At 43.2% G+C, this 17410-nt stretch overlaps 1 protein-coding gene across 3 annotated transcripts in view; it reads right to left on the bottom strand.

Annotated features, from left to right (window-relative positions):
* PAMR1 (peptidase domain containing associated with muscle regeneration 1) overlaps nt 1-17410 on the bottom strand; it is a 97237-nt gene that overhangs the window by 36059 nt on the left and 43768 nt on the right. For all 3 annotated transcript variants that reach the window (XM_003919991.4, XM_003919992.4, XM_074401309.1), the window contains 2 exons: nt 5880-5994; nt 1871-2088 (listed from right to left, as the gene is read on the bottom strand). In XM_003919991.4, coding sequence (XP_003920040.2) covers nt 1871-2088; nt 5880-5994 — 333 coding nt within the window. The remainder of the gene's footprint in view (nt 1-1870; nt 2089-5879; nt 5995-17410) is intronic.

The following is a 17410-nucleotide window of genomic DNA, read 5'->3' on the forward strand; positions in this document are numbered from 1 at the left end:
CTTGGGGACTATTTTTGTTAGAAAAGACTTTGAGAAACACTCATCTGTGTGTTATCCATCAATCCTACATTCATTTATCACAATGTAGAAGTACGTCCCTTGGCTCAGTTCAACAGATCTGTATTGAGTACCAGCTCTGTAGAAGGCACGGGAGAAATACAAAGATGAACAGGATGTCCCATTTACCAGACTAAAGCTACGTGAAGAAAAACATATAACGACTATGACTTGAAGCATTATACAGTTAGTGTTTTAGGACGAAAGAAGAGACAATGAAACAAGGACAAAGTCACACCTTGTTGGAGCAAGAGAAAAGATTTAGGAGAGGAGGAAGAATGTAGTAAAGACTGTGAAGAATGGGTTTTGATGTGCTGGTTGCAAACAGGTGACTTTCCTGAGACTTTCATGTCATACCCTATGAATAAGAAAGCCTTAATGATCAGAATGCCATTACAAGTTCTTGCCCTCAAGTGAACAAACAGGGATGTTTGAAAAATGGAAAGTGGTACTGTTTGGCTGTATTGATAAAACGCAGGCCCGTATTCCCAGAGTTATCCAAGGGAGGTTGAGGAGGTCATTTCAGAGGAGGAGGACGTTCTCCTGACCCTTCCTCAGTCCCAGAGTCAGACTGGACAGCCGCTGCTACCCCTACCTGGCTTGCCAACTGTCCTAAGTGCCCACAGATGCATCTTACATGGGACCTTGCTCAGCCTAAGCCTGCAGGGTGTCACCAAGGAATGAGGATTCAGCCACAGACTGATTACACCACAGCAGCAAAGCATCAGAACTCCCAGGCCCTGCACAGCGCCATAGGGCATGGCATGGGTGGAAGCAGGCACAGAGATTGTAAAGAGCACCTGCTGAGAGCTCCTGTAGGCAGCATCCTGAAAGAGCTGCAGACTAGGGAGCAGGGTGTGCTGGCCTTGCTGAACAGACAGGACTGAAGAAACACCGATTATTCAGCCACGCACCTTCTTGCCTGAGACTTTCATGTTGCACCCTATGAATAAGGAAGCCTTAATGACTGGAATGCCATTACAATTTCTTTTCCAATTCAGTTTTTTTTTTTTAAATCAAACTTCAAGCCTGTGTTTATTTTGTAAAACCTGATGCAATTCGATCTCAGAATGACGACCATGGGGTGATTCCTTAGGATGAAGCATTTTTGTTCGGTTTGGCCAAATCCTAATCTGATCACAGCAAGAGTTACAGTCAGGTTTAGAGTTGCTCAAGTCAGTGACATTTCCTATTGTAGTGTTTTAATATCATTTTGTAGATGGCAAGTGGAGGGTAAGGGTACGCCTATGGTTGGGCAGCCGTTGAGTTCTTACTATGTACCAGACTCTGCTAAGCACTTCATTTGTTCTGTCTCTCAGAGCCTCCTGAATGGATCAGGATCTAATGTTACTCCCTTACCATTGATTAGGAAACTGAGGCCCAGCGGGGTAGAAGAACTTACCCAAGGTCGCATAGCTTGATCTGTCAGGGATCTAAAGCCAATTTGTACCAAAGCTGTTCAGCTCTAGAGCTCACACAAGAGAGGACCCCTTGTGTGAGCTCTAGAGCCGAACAGCTTGGGTACAAATCCCTGGTTCTGCCCCTATAGCTGTGTGACCTCCAATAAGTTATTGAGCCTCTCTGTGCTTTAGCCACCACATCTGTATAAGGGAGATAATTCCTAGCTCTGATTCTGGGTGAGCTTTTCTGAAATATACCTTGGTTTTTGTTTTTTCTCAGTGTGTAGGCTGTTTCTGAGAACATAGCCTGCTAGGTTTTAATAAGGCTGAGAGGGAGAAAGGAAGGGACACAGAAAGGAGATATTTGTCTGGATCAAGCCACAAAATGCCGCATTTGTCTCCTTGGCCTTTACCTGTGATCTCCTCAAAAATGGCATGGAAGCCATCGAAATTCTTGGAGCCATCGGAATGGAAGAGGACGTGGAGTGAGGATCCCGTGCTCTGGACAGGAGCCGGCCGTTCGTTGCCACAGACACGCTTGATGATCTGGCCGTCACGGTTGTCTCCATCACGAACCTCAACATAGTCATACTGGCACATGTAGTCAAACTCTAGGCTCAACATGACGAACCTGTGGGCGGACAGGGTGACGGAGGGAAAAACGTGGGCCCCGGACAGTCCTGAGACTCCTGGGCATGTTCAAGGCCAGATGAGGAACAGATGGTGCCATTGGTCTGATCTGATAGGAAAATGGTCCTCGGAGGTTGACGAATTTCTCTTAGCAGAGGAGGATGTATTTGTGCACTGTCTGCATGTATGTGCACACGCAAGTGCATGCCCAGGTGGAGCGAGGTGCCGCAATCCATGCAGAGAATCTTTACACGTGTTGGTCTCTTTTCCAGGGCCATCTTTCCTTCCAGTCTGCACAGCTAGTTCCTTCCTATCCTCAGGCCTAAGCTTAAATATTCCCTCTTCAAAGACGCTTCCCTGACCACTCTTTCCAAAGAAGATCTCTTGTTTTTCTCATAATGTAGACATAAATTTTAACTTCTTATATTTATCTCCTTGACTTTTTGTATGTGTATGTGTGGCCTGTCTTCTCCACTAGCCTGCAAGTTACTTGAAGCCAGGGAGGGACACCTGTCTCGTTCCATGGTTTTTACAGTGTCCAACACAGTGTCTGTCTTATGGTGATGCTACAGATATTGCCGAACATATGACTGAATGGACATTTTATTGCACTTTTGTAGTTGGAGAGTGAAAAAAAGGTCATATTGTTTAGCAAGGCTAAGTAAAGGAGAAAACAACAAAACAACAAACCTCTGCACACTCTTCTGTTTGACGGAAGAATCAGAAGGTAATCATCTTCCAGGTGACAATAATCCTCACCCAAAGACTAGAGAAAGTAGCACCAAGTTAGAATTTCGGGGTTAAGGAAACCTGACACATCCGTGCTTATCTAAAAGGGGTCTTGGGCTTGAAAACATTGAGATACACCAGAATGGAAACACAGAAGATGACGTCAAGCCCCTGATTCCAAGAGATGAGTAAAGCAGCAGCCACATCCAAGGGCAAGAGAAGCAGAGGCATTTTTCAAGGATTCCCAAGGGAATACCTGAGTATCAAGTTCACAAAATGTGCCTCTGTATCTTCTCCTCCACACTCTGGAGAAAAAAAGAAATAGAAAGGCTCATAACTGCTGCCTAAAATGCTGGGAGGAGGGCTATTTCTGCCACGTGTAGTAAAAACCCCACATGCCAGCATCAGGGAACACTGGAATATAGTGACAATCAGCACATTGATTTTAAGTGTTCTAAAAGGTACTGCTAACAAAGAAATCCAATAACTGAGTTTCATCAGTGTTTACTTCACAGAAGGTTGATCACAGAGCTTTTGGGGTGTAAGTCCTGGGAATCACATTTCATACAGCATGCTCTGACATCTAAGAGGACACGTGATTTCCTATCCAGATGCCACCACTCGCTCACTGTGTGTCTTGAGGAATCCATTCCTTCTCTTGGCCTTGGTATCTTTGCCTGCAGAGTAAGGAGGAGGCTACCACGTAACAGAAACCGCAGCTTTTTCTGAAGCTGAAGAGACATTGCAACTATATTTACGTTCATATATTCATTTGTCCATTTGTTCACTTACCGAACACATATTTGTGGAGGCCAGCTCTGTGCCTGACACTGTCCTAGGCGCTGTCAGCATAGCCGTGCCCTAACTACTCACTAGGCACGTGCCAGCTCTCATGGAGATTAATTCTGGGTTAGAAGATAGATAATAAGCAAGGAGACTGAAAAACAATGTAATTTTAGAGTGCTGAGTGCTGTGAATCCAATTAACCTGGTAAGAGCTAAAAAGTGACTAAGGTGCTAAGTTTCTGCCACGATGTGGTCAAAGAAGCCCCATCTGAGGATGTGATTGCTGGCAAAGGTTTGATTGATGCAGTAGAGCCAGCCATGTGAATGTCATGGGGCAGAATGGTCCAGGCAGTGGAATCTGTAAGTCCAAAGGCTCTGGGGCAATGATGAGGTTGGCATCTTCCAGGAACTGAAAGGAAGCGAAAGGATGCTACAAGGTGGTGAATGAGAGGGAGAGTGATAAGATCCAAGGCCAGCAAGGGGAGCCTGGGACAGATCCTGTGTGGTGAGGAATCTAGATTTTATTCCAAGTCTATAGGAAGACACTGAAAGGTTTCAACAAGAGGATAATATTGGATTCAGATTTTAAAGGCTCCCTGTAGCCACTCTGCAGAGAGGAGATGGCAGAGCTGGCAGGAGTGGAAGCCAGAAAGCCAGTTAGGAGGCCATGACAGAATCCCAAAGGGAGATGGTCGTGGCTTGAAGTAGAATGGTGACAGTGGTGGCAGAGAGACGTGGATGGACTATTTTTCCAGCAAGATTTTGTGGTGATCTGGTGGCAGGTGATGGAAAAGGGGCATCGGAGACACCTGCTGGGCTTTGGGCTGAACATTGTGTCTATGCTTCCCAGTGTTTCCATCGTTTTTACTATCCCTGGCCAGGTGCTCCAGACTTCACTAGAGGAAAGGAAATCCACACATTCCCATGCCTCCCTAAGGCCCTTTCCTGGGCAGCTAATATGCTTCTCAGTCCTTCACTGTTTTGCTATTTTAGAATTTCCATTTGCATCTCGGACTTCGGAGAAGCTCCTCAGAGGCCCAGAGGGGACCATTTGTCTTGGTCCCTGAGCTGCTGCAATATTAACGTGCAGCACTTAACACCTATGTTTATTATCCCTGCAGACCCAGCCTTGAGCCCACTGGGCAGAATAGAGTGGTTCATTGCTTGTTCCTTGAGCCAGGCTTCCTCTAGGAATTAATAAGACTCACTCTCAACCCCAGGTCCTCAGGGAGTGGAAACACAAGCTGTCAAGCACTGGTTTGGAAGAGGAGGATTGAGAAGGGGACCTGTTTTGTTGGATCTTTCTAATTCAGGGGACCAGGTTGCTCCTCCTGGAGGACAAACAGATATTCAAGGAGCCAGTAGCATTACCCGTGCCCATTTATCCACCCGGAAAATACTTAGTGAAAGCCTGTGCCCTAGAGGATCAGGGATTTTAAATCCATTCACTTTCACCACTGGGTTAAAATGAGAAGAGCTAAGTGGACAATGACCCTAGCCATCCTAGGGGTGAGTGAGCCACTTTCCCATTAGGGAGGAAAAGGAGAGGGGTTTTCCAGGAAAGAGAAGATACACTGGAGTCAGAAAGCAGTTCTTCTGGCATTTATTCATGCAACCAGTATTTATCATGCAACTATAGTATGCCATGAACTGCTCCAGCACTAGGGTGCAGTCATGAACAGTTCCAAAACAGGACCCTCGTGTAGCATGTATCAACAGTTACAATAAAACAGGGTGTATACTTTGGACTATAGCATAAACTAAACACTTGAGAGGGCCCTGAAGCTCCATAAAAAGAAATGACTCTTCTTCCACACAGGTGAGAGTTAGTTTATTTGTTGTGGAATGTTTGCTTTTTTCTGAGAGCCCCAATTAAAGGAGCTGTGACAAGCATCACCTCCAATCTAAAGTATAATTCTTTGAAAGTTGGGCCTGTGCCTTTTACTTCTTTACATCCCTCCATAGGAACCAGCCCAGTCCTGAGTGAAGACAAAACACTGTTTAAGAGGTGTGCATGGGTAGATTGCTCTCAGTATTTTGCTTTGTTGGTGTTATTCCTGGGTCAAAACCCTCTGAGCCCCACAGTTCTAAGGCGATGATGACAAGCATTTAGGTGGCTGTAATTCCAGCCTGGTCTTGGCTCAGAGACTCACAGAGTGGTAAAGAGAAAGCCTCCAATATATAAAGGTTCCAGAGGATCCCACTGACCGAGGGCTTCCCATCCCATTGCCATGTCCTTATAACCTCAGACTCCCGAATTCTGGTCTCAGCTCCTTACCTTAGTTGGATGATAAACCCAGGTTTAGCATGAATGGTCCATTCACAGTGAGCATTTAGGGGATAGCTTTCCAACAAAATCTGACCCTTTGGGGCTCGCAGAACCTGGCCGCATCCTAAGAAGAGAAGAAAAGATTGGGACATAAAAATGGAAGTCAATAGGAAAGAGACTGGAGGTCTCAATGAGACTTTCAGTACATGCCACACCCCTGAGAACAGGATGAATAAGGAAAAGGAAGAAGGACATTAATATTTCTCAAGCAGCTGGCAACGTGCTAGGTAATTTACATAGATTAATTCATTTAATCCACCCAACAGCTTGGGAAGGGAAGTGGTGTCCTCACAATTTTCCAGCTGGGAAAACAGATAGATAATCAGAGATACAGGTAGATAATAAATAGATAGATAAAATAGATAGATAATCAGAGAGTGAATAAATAACTTGTCTAGCCACTAAGTGACAAAGCAAAGACTCAAACCTAACTGTGTTTGAATAGAAAGTTCAAGCCACCCTATCATCCTTCCTCTCCAGGCCTGACAAATGCCAGCCTGCTACCCCTACCTTAAAAGGCTCAAAAAGTCCAGGCGTGGTGGCTCAAGCCTGTAATCCCAGCACTTTGGGAGGCCGAGGCGGGTGGATCATGAGGTCAAGAGATCGAGACCATCCCGGTCAACATGGTGAAACCCCATCTCTACTAAAAATACAAAAAATTAGCTGGGCATGGTGGCGCGTGCCTGTAATCCCAGCTACTCAGGAGGCTGAGGCAGGAGAATTGCCTGAACCCAGGAGGCGGAGGTTGCAGTGAGCCGAGATTGCGCCATTGCACTCCAGCCTGGGTAACAAGAGTGAAACTCCGTCTCAAAAAAAAAAAAAAAAAAAAAAAGCCTCAGAAAGTAGACCCTCCCCATAGCGCTACTTTCTTCCCTTTACCATCCAGGCAGGAAATCTATGCGTTAATTTATTCTATGAGCAGTCATGTAATAAATACCTCTCTAATGCAGTGACAGTGGAAAGGAGAGATTATCTCCAAACAGTTGGACTGAATTGATAATTTTCTCCGTTTTTTTCTTGCTCCCAACCCCTTTTGTTCAAATAAACTCTTTATCAAGATCATCAATACAACTAAATGTACCAAAAAGGGGCTCCTGGTTAAAGCAGAAGCAGGGGCCCAAAACCCTCTACCCAACCCTTACCTAGTCTGTTGAGTTACCTCCAGGGAATCCTTAAGATTTGAAAAACACTGAACTAAATAGTCTTTAAATTATATAATGTTTTCTAGTGTTAAGATAAGCACGGTATAGAAGATGCACTGTATTTTTGTACCCAAAATTTTGGGGAAAATGTCTTGAAGTGGTTTTATGGAAAAATTATTTGGGTCATGAAATAAATGATATTCTCTACATGGGAGTGGCATACTATGATCCTTGGGTCAAATAGAGCCCACTGCCTGCTTTTGTAAATAAAGTTTTATTGGAACACAGTGATACCCATCCATTTATGTATTGCCTATGGCTGTTTTCAGACTATCATGGCAGAGTTAATTGTAGCAAAAGACAGCCCCATAAAAATGAAAATACTTACTATCTTGCTATCCACAGAAAAAGTTTACCTTCCCTATTTCTATACAGAAATCCAGATTGCCATTTTAAACTGGTTACATAGTTTTATCCAATAACTCCCCAAAAGTATAAAAATTCATAATTAAAAATGAAAATATTATCAGTGGATACTGCACTATGGCAAGATGACAGTAGTAGTATTTCTAGTGTTAGGAAAAGAGCCCAAACTCCACTTTTGACACAGCTATGAGGTTTGAGGCTTGTGACTTTTGTGAAAACTACTGCTAGGTCATACAATCGATCTCTTCACTAAGATCTTAATTGCTGCTGTCCTGTGCCAATGATGGGAAGCATCGTCCACTATTTTCCACTTGGGTCTCCTGTCTAGACCCAGCCTCCATCATCTCTCTCTGTAGTCTCATTCCTCCTTGATCTCCTGGTGATATGGTTTGGCTGTGTCCCCACCCAAGTCTCATCTTGAATTGTGGTTCCCCTAATTCCCACATGTCATAGGAGGGACCTAGTGGGAGGTAACTGACTCATGGGAACGGTTACCCTCATGCTGTTCTCGTGATAGTGAGTGAGTTTTCACGAGATCTGATGGTTTCAGAAGAGGTTTCCCACCTTTTCTTGGTACTTCTCTCTCCTCCTACCATGTGAAGAAGGACGTGTTTGCTTCCCCTTCTGCCGTGATTGTGAGTTCTCCCTGAGACCCCTCCAGCCACCTGAAACTGTGAGTCAATTAAACCTCTTTGCTTTATAAATTACCCAGCCTCAGATATTTCTGCATAGCAGAATGAAAACAAACTAATATACCCGCCATTCACCCTTGTCCCCCAACATTCTATCGTCCATTCAGCATCCAAAGCCACCTTCTAAATAAATGAATCATATCACATTATCCTCTTGATTCAAGCCCTCCAACAGTTCTCCACTGTGCAAACACCTTCCTAGGACATTTGCTGCCTTGCTGGCTGCCTACATCCACTCTGCTCCCAGTCTCACATGCTGCTCATCTGCTTGTCCACACTGCCCCAGATGCAGCCTGCTTTCTGTGCCCAACTCCAGCCCTTGTACTTGCTGTTTCCTAAACCCAGAAGGCTCATCTTCTTCCATATCTCTTTCCTGTAAAAATTAAGCTTATATGATGGCACCACTGCACTCCAGCTTGGGTGACAGACCAAGACTTCAGTTCAAAAAATATAATAATGGAAATAACAAGCTCAATTGCCACTTCTTCAAAGAGGCCTTCCCTGCCATCCAGCTAAAATGGGCCCTTCAAATTCTATGGTCAATATTTTTACTCTGTTTTGTTTTCTTCATAATACACATGCCTATTTGAAATTATTTCACTTACTTGCTTCCTCCCTTTGATAGAGCTAGGATCTTTTCTAGCTTGTACACCTAGAATAGAAGCTGGCATATAACAGGTGCTCAATGCATATTTGTTGAATAAATGGATTATGATATGATTATCGCCCAGGCACTAAAGCTTTGCACTTTCTCATTTAATCTTCATAAGAAACCAAAGAGAACAACATTCATCTCTTCATTTTCTAGAAGCGAAACACTAAAGATGGAGAGGTTAAATGATTTCCCTAAACCCAGATGCCAGGAAGTTAGAAGTCTGTAAATCATTGTCCTAACGGTAAAGCAGCGGTTAAGAATAGAGACTGCAGAATCTGACTGCCCTTGGTTTGAAACTCAGCTTTATTTTCCCTAGCTGTGCAGCCTTGAGCAAGTTACTTCCTCTGTCAGAACCTCAGTTAACTTGAGTCAAACGTGAATAAAAGTGGCAGCTACTGCATGTGGTTCTGTGAGGCTTAAAGCACATCATGCATGGAAAACTCTTCACAGGAAAATCAGTAAATGTCAGCTGTTTATATTGAGTGGCAGAGCAGAGATTTGACCTTGGATTTGTCTAGTATCAACACTGAGTCTTTGCTGGTATGGTAAACTGTCCTAGGGGCATTCTGACCCAGTCCTCTCCCACTCCATTTTAAAATGGCAGAATTTTTCCACCCCTAAGAAAGATACATGGAATCTTTGCCTGCTCCCTTTTTGAAATGCGTGTTCCTTCTTCCTGCACACCTCACACTCCTCATCGCCCCCTCCTACCCATCTGCTGCTGGGCTACAGAAATGATCTGCGGGGGTGTGAGAGACAACAAAAGAAGCTTTCCCGTATAGCCCCCGCCCCTCAGGACTGGCAGCTTCCCAGCCTGCAAGGTGTTAAATCCCAGCTCCCTCAGCAAACCTCCTGCTGGGCACCCTAAGTTAGAACCAGAAGCAAATGCTGCCAGCCTGCTCCCAGTTTCTTCTCTCCATATGGAAGCTGGAAATAGACAGCTGTGCCTCAGGCCCCTCCCCAAATCCAAGGGAAGGCGGTGCTCATCCCCATTTGGGCTTCCTTGGCACATCCATTCGGGCATTGGCCAGCTCCAGGGTCTCTTGCAGCCTCTGGAGGGCTTAGTCCCCATCCTCACCCAGGCGTCCGATCCCTGACCATGTGACATGCTGGACCACCTGTTCCTGCAGCCTCACGGGCTGTCCTTCAGAAGTAGCCAGGATTCTAAACACATGCAACATCTCCATGAGATTCCTTTTCCCTCTGAAGGGGAGGGCAGAGTTGGCCCCAAGATGGGGAACAACTTCCAACCAACCAGATACAAAGGGGCCACTTCTTGGAAATGTATTTGGAAGAAGGAATATTAGGGAAAGAGCAAGAGGAGAAGAGAGCTGCACTTCCTCCCGCACATCACGGAACTCCTTCAATTCCCACTCCACTCTTGCCTCTACTTGGAGAGCTGGCAAGCCTGGGTGCAGGGGCAGCCTGACTACACCTCTCTGTCCAGGGCAGAACAGTGAACACAGTGGAGTGTCCCTGCCAAGGAAGTATCACTGGCCAACCTAGCAGGTGGTCCTGAGTCTGAAAGACCAGCGCAGGCAAAGAGCCTCGAATATGTGATCAGATTCCTTAATAATGTCTTGCTGTAGCAGAGAGAGAGAGAGAGAGAGAGAGAGAGAGAGAGAGAGAGAGAGAGTGAGAGAGTGTGAGAGAGTGTGTGTGTAAGAGAGAGAAAGAGAAAGAGTGTGTGTGTGAGTGTGTGTGTGAGTGTGAGTGTGTGTGTGAGAAAGAGAAAGAGTGTGTGTGAGTGTGTGTGAGAGTATGTGTGTGTGAGAAAGAGAAAGAGAGAGAGAGAGAGAGAATGTGTGTGTGTGTGTGTGTGTGTGTGTGTGTGTGTGTGTGTGTAGTGATATCTGTCACTGAAGCTGGACTGTGCCCTGAGCTCTCAAATCCTGGCCTCATCTCCAGCCTTGCCCCATGGCTACATGCCCAAACAGGAGAGACAGCTGTATAGACTCTGCTTCTACAGAACTGAAAGGAAATCTTTATTAATTTCTAGACCAGTAAGACAGCTGGAAAATACCCTCAACAAAAATGAACACCCTTAGCCTCAGACAAAAGTCTTCTTATCTTCAGCATGTGGGGCAGGGGAGGGGATTGCAGGGGAGACACACACACTTCTAAGAAGTGGTTGGGTTTTGTTTTTCTTTACGGTTTCCTCTTAGAAAGAAAAGGAAGACTTAAAAAAAAAACACACACACATTCAGACTGAGAGGCAACTGTGTTTTCTTTCCTCCTTCAAAGATGACACAGTCTATGAGGCCAGCCAGGGTCCAAATCTTAGTTCGGCCACTTATTAGTTGTGTGACTCTAAAAAAGTCCACTATATTTTCTGAGCCAAGGTCTCTCATTCGGAAATGAGAATAGTTGTACCTATAACCATGTGTTTTTCTCACTTGTCTTAGGGATTAAGTGAGATAGTATATGTAAAGCACTTAGCACAGTACCTGGTACATAAAAATGCTCAATAAGTGGCAACATGTATTGTTATTTTTCTTGAGTCATGTCTGGACCTGAGGCACTGACTGTTTTGACCCAGGAATTGCAGGGGACTGCTGAGGTTCTGATCCACTACTCCAGGGCTCATGAGAGTTTCATCTCATCACTGAGTAGAACCCTAAACCCATCAGGCTCACCATCCCAGACAGTGCTAGCAGAGCCAGGCCTGGATGATAAAGACCTCAAGGGCCACTTACATCAAGAAATGGCTTCATGGACAGGATAAAAGAAGGGGCTCTGGGGCTGGCTTCTGAATTTGCATCTCGGCTCTGCCACTTACAAGTTGTATGACAGAAGAAAAGTTACTTGCCCCTCTGTGCCTCTTCTGTCACATGGCCATGACCAGGGTTGTAATGGGAATTAAATGAGTCAGTACAGGAAGGTACTCCAAACGATGCCTGGCTCATACTAAGTGCTAAGTGTTGGCTTTTATCAGGGTCTCAGGTGTTCATCAGGAACAATGAGAAGTCCACAGCTTAGCCTGTGAGTTGACCTGTAACCCCAATCCACCTGATTCTGATGATTGTTTACTGAATTGTCTGCATCTCCCATGACGCAGTTCCATGAGAGCAGGGGTATCTTCTGTCCTGTTTATATCTCTACGTTCATCAAGTCAGTGCTCAATTACCATAGCTATTAACTAAATGAATGGTTAGACCAAAAAAACAATTTAAACTTATTCCTGTCCAGTCGAACCATTTTTAAAGCCCCTCCCCAACACCCTGTGTCAAATGGTCTGTCCATTTAGTTGAAAAAATGGCTGTCCAGAAAGAATAGTGTCTACCACTTTGCTGCAGAAGTCTTTCCTTTCCCAAAGTTTCCAGGGTTACCACAAAACACTCACATGGAAATAGCCCTGCTAATACAACTTAATGGACAGGTTCTGGCTAGGGTAACACAAAGAGTTAAGATTGTTAAATACTTTCAGTCTCTCTCCCTGAGCTTCAGTTTGGTTAATTTCTATTGACCTGTCTTTAAGTTTCCTGATCCTTTCTTCCATTGTGACTAATAGGCTGTTAATCCCCTCCAGTGAATTTTTGTTTTAGTTCAGATAATACATTTTTCAGTCCTAGGATTTCCATTTGCTTTCTTTGTTATTGTATTTTTCAGTGCTAGGATTTCCAATTTGTTCTTTTCTTTTTTTTTTTTAATACTTTCCAAATCTCTCCTAATTTTTTTTTTCTTTTTTTAAATTATTTTACTTTAAGTTCCAGGATACACCTACAGAACATGCAGGTTTGTTACACAGGACTACATGTGCTATGATGGTCTGCTGCCCCTATCTACCCGTCCTCTAGGTTTTAAGCCCTGCATGCACTAGGTATTTGTCCTGATGTTCTCCCTCCCCTCACTCCTCACCCCCCAACAGGCCCTGGTGTGTGTTATATCCCTCCCAGTGTCCATGTATTCTTGCTGTTCAGCTGCTACTTATGAGTGAGAACATGCAGTGTTTGGTTGTCTGTTCCTGTGTTAGTTTGCTGGCAGGATGATGGCTTCCAGCTTCATTCATGTCCCTGCAAAGGACATGATCCCAGTCCTTTTTATGGCTGTATAATATTTCATGGTGTATTATGTACCACATTTTCTTTATTCAGTGTATTATTGATGGGCATTTGGGCTGGTTCCATGTCTTTGCTATTGGAAATAGTGCTGCAGTTATGTGCATGTGTCTCTATAGTAGGATAATTTATATTCCTTTGGGTATATACCCAGTAATGGAATTGCTGGCTCAAATGGTATTTCTGATTCTATATCCTTGAGGAATCACCACATTGTCTTCCACAATGGTTGAACAAATCTACGTGCCCACCAGCAGAACAGTGTAAAAACGTTCCTATTTCTCCACAGCCTCACCAGCATCTATTGTTTCTTGACGTTTTAATAATCACCATTCTGATTGGCATGCTTTGATTTGCATTTCTCTAATAATCAGTGATGTTGAGTTTTTTTTCATATGTTTGTTGTCCACATAAATGTCTTTTTGTTTGTTTGTTTGGAGACAGTGTCTTGCTCTGTTTCCCAGGCTGGAGTGTAGTGGCATGATCTCAACTCACTACAAACTCTGCCTCCCGGGTTCAAACAGTTCTCCTTCCTCGGCTTCCCAAGTAACTGTGGTGGCGGGTGCCACCACATCTGGCTAATTTCTATATTTTTAGTAGACACGGGGTTTCATCATGTTGGCCAGGCTGGTGACGATCTCCTGACTTCAAGTGATCCACCCTCCTCAGCCTCCTAAAGTGCTGGGATTATAGGCATGAGCCACCATGCCCAGCCACAAATGTCTTCTTTTGAGAACTGTCTGTTCATATATTTTGGCCACTTTTTGATGGGATTGTGGTTTTTTTTCTCGTAAATTGGTTGAAGTTCCTTGTAGATTCTTAATAATAGACCTTTGTCAGATGTAGATTGCAAAACTTTTCTCCTATTCTGTAGGTTGCATGTTTGTTCTGATGATAGTTTCTTTTGCTGTGCAGAAGCTTTTCAGTTTAATTAGGCCCCATTTGTCAATTTTAGCTTTTGCTCCAATTGCTTTTGACATTTTCATTAAGTCTTTGCCCATGCCTATGTCCTGAATGGTGTTGCCTATGTTTTCTTTTAGGGTTTTTATAGTTTTGGGCTTTACATTAAGTCTTTAATCCACCTTTAGTTAACTTTTGTATAAGGTGTAAGGAAGGGGTCCAGTTTCAGTTTTCTGCATATGGCTAGCCAGTTTTTCCAGCACCATTTATTAAATAGGAAATTTTTGCTTGTTTTTGTCAGGTTTGTCAAAGATCCAATGATTGTAGATGTGTGGTGTTATTTCTGAAGTCTCTGTTCTGTTCCATTGGTCTATGTCTGTTTTGGCATCAATACCATGCTGTTTTGGTTACTGTAGACTTGTAGTATAGTTTGAAGCTGAGTATTGTGATGCCTCCAGCTTTGTTCTTTTTGCTTAGGATTGTTTTGGCTATATAGATTCTTTTTTGGTTCCATATGACATTAAAAGTGGGCTTTTTTTCTAATTCTGTGAAGAATGTCAATGGTAGTTTGATAGGGATAGCATTGAATCTATTAATTACTTTGGGCAGTATGGCCATTTTCACAATATTGATTCTTCCTATCTATGTGGATAGAATGTGTTTATGTCCTCTCTTACTTCCTTGAGCAGTATTTTGTAGTTCTCCTTGAAGATGTATTTTATATACATTGTTAGCTGTATTCCTAGGTATTTTATTCTCTTTGTAGCAATTGTGAATGGGAGTTCATTCATGATTTGACCCTCTGCTTATCTGTTGTTCGTGTATAGGAATGTTTGTAATTTTTGCACATTGATTTTGTTAATTTTTCATATCTTCATTCATTATATTTATCTTTTCCTGTCAATCATTTAGTGCATTTATTTTAAAGTTATATAAAAGTTTCTTGTTTGAAAATTTTCATTTCGTTATCCACGCTCTATTTCTTTTGACTAGTTGCTCTCCTGAATGTAGATCTTATTTTCTAGCTTCTTCACAACAGTATATCTATTGTTTCTTTTGATTGGAAATGTCCTCTCCTCTATTAGGTTGGCGGGAGAAATGATCAGGAATGAGTCAGTTTGACTCAATCAAGAATTAAGCTGCTTTGGGGAAGAACCGAAGCTATAACCTCACAAGAAGAGTCTTGAAATTCAAACCCCATAAACCTAAGGAAATCTCTCTTTGATTTTCATCTCCTCCTTCCCCCAGCTTCCTGCACTCCCATGACTACAAGACTGAGAAGCTGTGAGCCCATGAGACTGTGAGACTTTGAGAAGCAGGCTTGTGAAGCTGAAAGGTGATAATATCCCCAAATCTTCTGCTTTGTAGCCTCATTCCAGCCTCTGCATGCAGAGCAAATTCCATTTAAGAAAATACTTGCTAGAGATGATTGTCTTTGCTTTAGGGTATCCTCTAGATTTAAGTTCAGCTGGTCAGCCCATAGATTCCAAAATTTTCCTGGCTCCTCCTCCTCCTCCGCCTTCTCTAGCAGCCTCCTTCCTGCACCTGCCCTACCCTCAACCTTAGCAGCTGCCTTCAAGTATGAACCATTCCAAATCTCTTGCTCATCCTGGAAGAAATCACCCCTCTGGAGTTCAGATTCTTTTTAGATTTCATATTTACAGAAATATTATGATTATAATGAAAACTGTTATTTTCTTTGGTTAATTTATTAACCAAAAAAATCTAGTGACTTATTACTGTTCGAGCAGGAGGGAAGGTCTTTCATGTCCTTCTATACCTTCACCAGAAACTGAGCTATGATTGATGAGTTCTTTAATAACAAAAAATTCTCTACAAAGATTTAAATGCTAATTTTCTGGGGTCAAACAGCTTCAGCAAATAAAATATAAAGCACTATTTGCCATACAATACTTTGTCTAGGGAAGACTACCTCCTTGTGTCCAGTGTGTATTCTTTAACCTTAAGGACTTATCTTTTATTATCTTTCTTTTCTGGCCCTATATTGATTTCTTCCCCTATCCCCCAAAACAACAAGAAACAAATAGAGCTCATTTCATGGCTCTTGTTTATAAAAATAGCATCCGCCATTTACTGAGCACTTACTATATACCAGACTCCATATTAAGGGATTTATAGACAGTTCTTCACTTAATCTTCACAAAACCTCTGTGAGCCACTATTGGGATTTCAATTTTATAAATGAGGAAACTGAGATTTACAAAGATTGGGGTAACTTGACCCAAAGTCAGGAAAGGAATAGAGATTCAAATCCAAGCCCAGGCTGCTAACTGCCACCTAATACTATCCCCAGTCTGAATCGACCTGGGCATTGTTCTTTTTCTGGAAGCATCAGGACGCAAACGGCTGGAGCGAGATGAGACAGCTTTCAGTGACTCCACCCTAGGTGATTCCGCAGCTCCCCTGGTGGGCAGCCCCAAAAGTCAGTAACACACAGCTTTGTAAGCCTTCTCCCCCACTCCCCTTAAGTTTGCTCTTAATCATTCCTGCTTATGGCTCAGGAATCAGCCTGTGCAAATCCTCTTCCTCTCTGATAACTCTTGTCCTACAAACAGTTTTGGGCATGGCTTATGGCCAGTTCCTCTGTTCCTCTGCCTCTATCCAAAATATGACTAAGAAGATAAATGTATTAAGGACCTATAATCTCTCCCCATAAATCCTCTCAGCTGGGTTGCTTTCCTAACCTCCTTAGATGCCCAGTATCCTTCAGGGACTGAAAAGCTGGTATCACTGCCATGCCAATGAGAAGTGTGGCATTCTGGGTTGCTCTTGGGCCCTCCTGCTGCTCATCTTTTTTGATGGCCAAGGAACTCAGCCTACGGCAAAGCTAAACCAACACCACGCTGGTGGTCAGCAGTGGAAGTCAGCAGAGTGGTTCCACTTCAGAACTCAACTTTTGAGTTGAAGAAACCCTAAGAGGAAACCTTGGTTTCAACTTTGAAGATCAGCATCTCTAATAGCCAGCACCCAAATCGCAGTTCCTAATTACAATTTCCCACTATAAGAAGCCAGAATGCATGGAGAAATAGCTTGTTTCAAGACCTGGGCATAGAAAATCATGGTGAACTGGAAATTTGAGGGCTAGGGGTAGAATGTAAATAAATGCTCGAGGAGCAATGAGGTGCAGCTAGCTTAAAGGGCCAAATCTGAGACAATCTAAGCATCAAAAGAAAAATTATGATATCACTATGAAAAAGAAAAAAAAATAAAATTCATGAATCTCATAGTACAGAAAAAAAGAGAGAGAGCCAGATGTTGGAGAATGATAAAAACTGGCAAATTCTGGTAAGTAGCATGTGGTTGTATACTATGATTTCATTTCTCTGTAGAATTGAAGTTTTTACATTAAAAAAGTAGAGAAAGGTAGAAAGAATGGTACTTTTTTATTAACGGCAATAAAGTGCCACTAGCTCCTAGTCTGGATATTCTGAGATTACTAAACTCATCTTTCTTGGGCAGAAAGATGTGAATGAGTTATCTCCTGGGCTCATAGACTCAGGCCATTTGCCTATTCTCCTGGATAATACAACCTGCCAATGGTTATGCATGAGTCAATTACATAATGAATTTAAGGTTGTCATTAGTT

Source organism: Saimiri boliviensis, chromosome 6 (genome assembly GCF_048565385.1).
Source record: "Saimiri boliviensis isolate mSaiBol1 chromosome 6, mSaiBol1.pri, whole genome shotgun sequence".
Lineage (NCBI taxonomy): Eukaryota > Metazoa > Chordata > Mammalia > Primates > Cebidae > Saimiri > Saimiri boliviensis.